At 39.6% G+C, this 7,845-nt stretch overlaps 1 protein-coding gene across 1 annotated transcript; it reads right to left on the bottom strand.

The window, feature by feature from the left end:
- Positions 1 to 6,575: 6,575 nt before the first annotated feature.
- Positions 6,576 to 7,027, bottom strand: LOC131202121 (small ribosomal subunit protein eS12-like). Its single transcript, XM_058190746.1, is given in 2 exon segments — positions 6,576 to 6,993; positions 6,995 to 7,027. Coding segments are annotated over 2 exon segments (399 nt in total). The 5' UTR covers positions 7,013 to 7,027; the 3' UTR covers positions 6,576 to 6,612.
- Between the last annotated feature and the right edge of the window lie 818 nt (positions 7,028 to 7,845).

The following is a 7,845-nucleotide window of genomic DNA, read 5'->3' as shown; positions in this document are numbered from 1 at the left end:
TTTACAGGACTAAATGCCCAACCATACTTTCTCACCCACACTCTGTAGCACAAAATATATCAATATCAGGACAATATTGGATTCATTTGAAAGCATCTTCGAAGGAAGCAGACGTTATCTCTGTTCTCTAATTCAGGAAATGGGTAACTCTTGCTTATCCATTTTATTAATAAACATTGCTACAAAGTGGTCTGAACATTATTATTATTTTTTTCCTCCTGGTTCTACCATTTTATATAAATCACTGGAGCTCTGTCCAGATACTGCATGCTTGGTAAGAAAAAATTCACAGATCAACAGGAACAGATCAAAATTCCCCATTTGAAATGCATGAGAACTGGGTTGCATTCTGATTGCCTTAAAGCCATTTCACAAATTACTCATTCAGCAATCCAAATTGGCCATCAAACTCCCATCTGGGAGTGTGGCTACATTTAGCTCAGTGGTGTCAAACTCATGTCGTCATGGAGACATCACATGACTTATTTATTTATTTATTTTGTCAAATACATATTAAATAATATATATAAGTATAAGCATGAATTGAATACATAAAATGAATATATCTAAAGGGAACATTAGGATAGGGAGGGTAGGCATGCTGGTGCTCTTATGCATGCCCCTTACAGACCTCTTAGGAATGGGGTGAGGTCAACAGTAGCCAGTCTAAGGTTAAAGTTTTGTGGGTTGGGGAAGAAACCACAGAGTCAGGGGGTGCATTCCAGGCATTGACCACTCTGTTGCTGAAGTCATATTTTCTGCAACTGAGTTTGGAGCGGTTCACTTTAAATTTGTATCTATTGTGTGCATGGGTATTATTGTGGTTAAAGCTGAAGTAGTCATTGACAGGTAGAACATTGTATCAGATGATTTTATGATCTATGCTCAGATCATACCAAAGGCAGCATAGTTGAGTACTTGAGGGGCTGTCACAGAGAACAGGATTGACAAGAGGACAATAAGCACTGGATGGAAGATTGTTAAAGAGAGATCCAACCTGGAACTAAGAAGACATTTCCTGACTGTAAGAACAGTTAATCAATGGAATAGCTTGCCTCCTGGAGTTGTGGGTACTCCATCAATGGAGGTCGTCACGAAAAGACAACCATTTATCCAGGCTGGTATAAGGTCTCCTGCCTTGGGCAGGGACTTGGACTAGAAGACCTACAGAGTCCCTTCCAGCAATTTGATTCTATGTAATTCTATGCAAGAATCCCAAAATTAAACCTTTAATTTCTGAGGCACTGTTGCATCAATATTGTTTCCAAATGCAATTCTTGCTCATGGAGTGCATGTTAAGGGATACAAGTGTTTTTCATCCATTATACTTCTAATGAGTTGTAATGCCATAAATTTAATCACAGCTCAGGAGAAATTGAACGTGTATAAAATGTTTAATGCATTTTGTCATGTATCTTTATTATGCAACCACAGGTTGTAGAATGCCATGGCTGACTAGAAATGCAAGCTAACTAGGAACGCAAGTGAAAGACATGACGAGGTTCTTCACAGTGGCATTTTTGAATAGTAAAACAAATAAACACATTACTGATTTCCTCTCTGGAATTCCTTTCCTTCTTTCCTGATATATTAAAGCCAAACATTGCCAAACTGATTCAACACTCAAATTCTAATTGCTGAACTGCTGACCTTTTGATCAACAAGCTCAGCATCTTAGCCACTGCATGGTTTGAAATACAATATGGTACCCCCATTTCTTGCAGATTTTGACACCTTCTGTAGCAAGACCTCTTAGATTTATGTATCACTTCATAGGGCTTTACAACACTTTCTGAGTGGTTTACAGATTCAGCAGATTGTTCTCCAACAATCTGTGTCCCCATTTTAATGACCTTGGAAGGCTGGAGACTGAATCAACCTTCAACCCGTCAGGATTGAACTGCTGACAGTCAGCAGAGTTAGCCTGCAATGCTGCATTCTAACCACTGCACCACCCTGTCTTTTATGGATATTGCTTGCTATAATATTGCTAGAGTGGGATACTAGCAGCCTTGCAAGGTAATCTAGACAAGAAGCACACCCAGGAGTATCAGATCTATCTTTATTCTCAGATTACTCTAACAAAATTTTGTAAGTCTGAAATTACATCTGTCATCTTCACTTTACAACTAATGAAGTAGGAAGCGTCCCTTTTGAGATGTTTGTCATGCACCCCCATTCTTTCTGTGAACTCAGTTGCTGACCTTCATCCAACTCTCATTTGCAGCTCTTTTTTTGTCTCCTAGGATTATTCCCACATATTGTTACAAATACAAAAACCCAGCAGTGCAAGGCCCCAGGGCCTTTCAAAAGCAATGTGACATAGCCTGAGAATAAATATCGAGAGCAAATAAATCAGGGGAACAAATTGAAATGTGATACTCTGATATGCAAATGAGCTAGATATCGAAGTACCAGGGTAAGCCTTCAGCATAGAAGATTTTGGTTGCTAAATATTTGGTTGTTAAATATTTCTGTTTAAGGTGAAAAAAGGTGTAATGAGTTCATAAGGAAACCTTGGTAAAAATGTAGAATACTAAACCCTGGTTCAGATTTGATTAATGCTAATAGAAAAAACAACAGCCAATTCATTTTATTATTTTATTCTTTAAACCACATTTTATCCTAATACTGTATTTGAACTTCTCAAAATCAACGTATGACTTTAGAGTCCTGTGTTGGTTGATTCAAGGTTTTCCCAGACCTATAAACCATTAAATCAATAAACTAATGTGCCACGTTCAATAAAACATTGTTTGTTGAACTAGCCGAATTATAACCAACAGACGTGCCAAACTGAAACCATTTGAACATACAAAATGATTCTGATTAGATCTGTAATCATGTCGATAGATAAGGGATTAACTATTTCTGCTGTCATTGTGATTCTCCCAAGTCTATGCTACTTTGGAGAGCCAGTTTGACGTAGTGGTGAAGGTAGCAGGCTAGAAACTGAGAATTCTGGTTCTGTTTTAGGCATGAAGTCGGTGGGATGACCTTGGGCCAATTCCTTTCTTTTGGTCCTAAGAAGCAGGCAATGCAAAGCATTTCTGAAATCTTGCCAAGAAAACTGTAGTTGTCAGGAATCAAGACCGAATCAAAGGACGGGCATTCCTCCCCTGATTAATTTTTGATATTTAAGTCATACTGTTCATCCTCAAAAGTTCAGACTAGAGTCCTTCTTCCAGTTTTTATCCTAACAACAACTCTGTGAGGTAGGCTATGCTAAAGGAGAGTGAGAAAGCCAAAGGAGAGTAGAAATCTGCAACACTCTGAGTGGTTTATATGTTCAGCAGATTGTTCTCCAACAATCTGGGTCCTCATTTTAACGACCATGGAAGGCTGGCTGCTGAATCAACCTTCAGCCCATCGGGATCGAACTGCTGACAGTCAGCAGAGTTAGCCTGCAATGCTACATTCTAACCACTGTGCCACCATGCCTTTTATGGATATTGCTTGCTATAATTTTGCTAGATTGGGATACTATCATTTTTGAAAGGTAATCTAGACAAAAAGCACACCCAGGAGTACCAGATCTAATAATAATAATAACAGAGTTGGAAGGGACCTTGGAGGTCTTCTAGTCCAACCCCCTGCCCAAGCAGGAAACCCTACACCATTTCAGACAAATGGTTATCCAACATTTTCTTAAAAATTTCCAGTGTTGGTGCATTCACAACTTCTGCAGGCTCCGACAGGACCTGTGTTTAACTCATAGAATCATCTATTGCAATGTCCTTCCTGTTGAAGACTACTTCAGCTTCAATCACAACAATACAAGAGCAAACAATAGATTTAAACTTAATGTTAACTGCTTCAATCTTGATTGCAGAAAATATGGCTTCAGTAACAGAGTTGTTAATGCTTGGAATACACTACCTGACTCTGTGGTCTCTTCTCAAAGTCCCCAAAGCTTTAACCAAAAACTGTCTACTATTGACCTCACCCCTTTCCTAAGAGGTCTCTAAGGGGCATGCATAAGAGCACAAATGTGCCTACCGTTCCTGTCCTACTCTTCCCTTTCATTATATCCAATTTATTACATGTTTATACTCATATATATGCTTATATGTTGTATAGTTGCTTCATGCTTATGCTTATGAATACTGTTGTGACAAATAAAATAAAAATAAAAATAAAGTTGTTCCAATGGTTAATTGTTCTAACTGTCAGGAAATTTCTCCTTAGTTCTAAGTTGCTTCTCTCCTTGATTAGTTTCCACCCATTGCTTCTTGTTCAACCCTCAGGTGCTTTGGAGAATAGTTTGACTCCCTCTTCTTTGTGGCAACCCCTGAGATATTGGAACACTGCTATCATGTCTCCCCTAGTCCTTCTTTTCATTAAACTAGGCATACTGAGTTCCTGCAACCGTTCTTCATATGTTTTAGCCTCCAGTCCCCTAATTATCTTTGTTGCTCTTCTCTGCACTCTTTCTAGAGTCTCAACATCTTTTTTACATTGTGGCGAGCAAAACTGAACGCAGTATTCCAAGTGTGGCCTTACCAAGGCATTATAAAGTGGTGTTAACACTTCATGTGAGCTCGATTCTATTCCTCTGTTTATGCAGCCCAGAACTGTGTTGGCTTTTTTGGCAGCTGCTGCACATTGCTGGCTCATATCTAAATGGTTGTCCACTAGGACTCCAAGATCCCTCTCACAGTTACTACTATTGAGCAAGGTACCACTTATACTGTACCTGTGCATTTTGTTTTTTTGGCCTAAATGTAGAACCTTACTTTTTTCACTGTTCAATTTAATTTTGTTAGATAGCGCCCAGTGTTCTAGTCTGTCAAGATCTTTCTGTATCTTGAGCATATCTTCTGGAGTGTTGGCTATTCCTGGTAGTAAGTTATGGTCTACTTTATCAAATGCTTTACTGAAGTCCAAGTAAATTATATCGACAGCATTCCTCTGGTCCACTAATTTTGTCACTTTGTCAAAGAATGCAATAAGATTAGTCTGGCATGATCTATTTTTGACATACCCATGTTGGCTTTTGGTTATTTGCCTGTACACCGCCCTGAGTCCTTCGGGAGAAGGGCGGTATAAAAATCAAATAAAATAAATAAATAAATAAATAAATTACTTTGTTTGCTTCTAGGTTTGTTTGTTTGTTTGTTTGTTTGTTTGTTTGTTTGTTTATTTATTTATTTATTTATTTATATTTATCTATCTTTATTCATTTATTCATCAAGATACCTTAATGAAGGTATCTTTTCTTTTATGTACACTGAGTGCATATGCACCAAGACAAATTCCTTGTGTGTCCAATCACACTTGGCCAATAAATTATTCCATTCTATTCTATTCTATTCTGTTCTGTTCTGTTCTGTTCTGTTCTGTTCTGCTCTGCTCTGCTCTGCTCTGCTCTGCTCTGCTCTGCTCTATTCTATTCTTTTCTCAGATTACCCTGACAAAATTTCATTAAGTCTGAAATTACATCTGTCATCTTCACTTTACAACTAATGAAATAGGAAGCATCCCTTTTGAGATGTTTGTCATACACCCCCATGTTGAAGAACCCCCTGTTCTTCAACATGGTAGCCATGGCCGAAACTTGGATGTGGCAATTAAACAATATGAAAGAGGTGTTTGTGCCTAATCACGTTTCCTTAGTTCAGCTCTTTTGACGAATTGGAAAGGAATGACAGATGGGAATACCAGAGAAAACCTTTAGGTTCTGCTCTGTATGTGTACTTGTCATATGGATGTGTAATACCTTTTGAATCTGGAGATAGATGAGGATGGGGGTAGGGGTGGGTAAAGAAAAGAGTAAAGGTAAATCTTGCAAAGCAGAAATTACCCCCATAAAATATGAACATTTGTCAACCTGTCTGACGATTGCCATGCAGCGTTGTGCTTGCAGCTGTGTTATGGAATTTACATTCTTTTCAAAGATAATTCTGCTGGTGCCAGACTACATCTACTGAGGAACAGATGGGATTAATAGAGCATATGTGTAAGATTTAAAAGCAGCAAGAGAATTTACCATGCATTACAGAATCATAAATGCATTACGTTGCGGACTTCAATTGGATTAAACTAAAGCTTTCTATAGCTTGAACACTTTATCTGAGAGCTGTTAAGGCGAGCAACAAATGCCTTTGGAATTCTGCTGCAGAGAATCTGGAAGACCTCTTTGTTCTTTGGGGTTAAATAATGGATGGGGCCGATCTTCATCCCGTTTTGTAATACTGAATGATATCATTAAAATGGCAGATGTTAAACTGCAGACCGCATTTTATTTGTTTTAGTAAGGTTTCAGGAAGACAGGAAAGGTTCACCATATTTGGAATTAAGCATAAGCAACCCAGACTAAAAGAAAAAAAAAAGAAAAAAAAATTGGTCTCCTTAGAACAGGAATCCCCAACCTTGGCAACTTTAAGACATTGTAAGCCGCCCTGAGTCTTCGGAGAAGGGCGGGGTATAAATGTAAACAAAAAAAAAAAAAGACTTGTGGACTTCAACACTCAGAGTTCCTCAGCCAGCTTTGCTCTGAGAGTTGAAGTCCACAAGTCTTAAAGTTGCCAAGGTTGGAGATCCCTGCCTTAGAATACTGTTAGGGAAAGACTATATTTTTTTTTACTGTCAGCTCAAATGTATTTTATTTGTTCATTTCTTGCACTTGAAATATTCTTCGATGGCATCTTTGGCCTGAGATCCTTTGCCATAGTCTTTAACCACCACACAACTGCAACCCACAACTTTACGAACTTTTCCTTCTCTGTCGATCTTGCAGAGACTTACCCACTCACCAAGCTTCTTGTTATCATCAACCTTTATCAGCTTGATTTGATGTTCAGCACGAAGAGCTTCAACCAGCTTTACATACATAGGTTCATCACAATTGGATGCAAGAACGCAAAGATGGGCTTGATGTTTGTCCAAAGGTTTGGCAGCTTCACAAATTCCACGAGCGAGTCCATCGTGGATAAGTGCCGTTTTCAGCATTCCTTGAAGGGTGGTGTTGACATCCATAATGTCTCCAGAAGTTTATGCCTTCCTCGGTCATGGTTGGTGGTACATGCTCCCACCTGGAGTTCCTTACAAATTCCACGAGTCGCCGATCGTGAAAGACTATTGTTGATACTGCTGGGTTACTGGCTCTGCACATTTCAAAAATCTGCAACATCTGTGAGATGAGAGATGGCACTGAGAGCAATCACCCAGTGGAAAGACTTGCCTACAGAAGCTGTGAGTGCTCCACCACTGGAGGCTTTCAAAAAGAGCCTGGACAACCATCTGAAATGGTATAGTGCTGTGACGGCGAACCTATGACACACGTACCATAGAGCCCTCTCTGTGGGCATGCACGCCATCAGCAGCTGCTCTTCTGGGTTCCAGTGCATGCATGTGTGTCTGTTAGCTGCTCTGTGTGAAGAGAGCAACCTGGAAGAGGGCAGCTGGCTGGTGCGCATGCGCACGACGGAACCCAGAAGAGCAGCGCGTGCATGCACACTGGCCAGTTGCTCTCTTCCGGGTTTTGGTACTCTGGTGCATGCATGTGCATTCCAGTTTTGGTACTCAGTGCCGAAAAGGTTAACCATCACTGGTATAGGGTCTTCTGCTTGAGCTGGGCATTGGACTAGAAGACTTCCAAGTTCCCTTCCAATTCTATTATTCTATGTTCTGTGTTAAGGGTGGGCAAATCATTAGAATTGGCTGCAAGGTGCTTTGAATTTTCAACATCACTTGTTGAAAGTGCCGGGTTATAAGTCCAAGGTAATTCAGATTCAGACTCTTAGGATTCAAATTCTGTTCAGGAGAGAAGCAGCAAACTCTGTTTGTGTGTGTGTGGTGTGTTTGTGTGTGTGTGTGAGAGAGAAAGAGCATGTGTGTGTTGCA

The sequence above is a fragment of the Ahaetulla prasina genome, chromosome 7, assembly GCF_028640845.1.
Source record: "Ahaetulla prasina isolate Xishuangbanna chromosome 7, ASM2864084v1, whole genome shotgun sequence".
In the NCBI taxonomy this organism is placed as follows: domain Eukaryota; kingdom Metazoa; phylum Chordata; class Lepidosauria; order Squamata; family Colubridae; genus Ahaetulla; species Ahaetulla prasina.
Note: the sequence above shows the minus strand (reverse complement) of the source record. Positions and strands in the feature narration are given on the sequence as shown.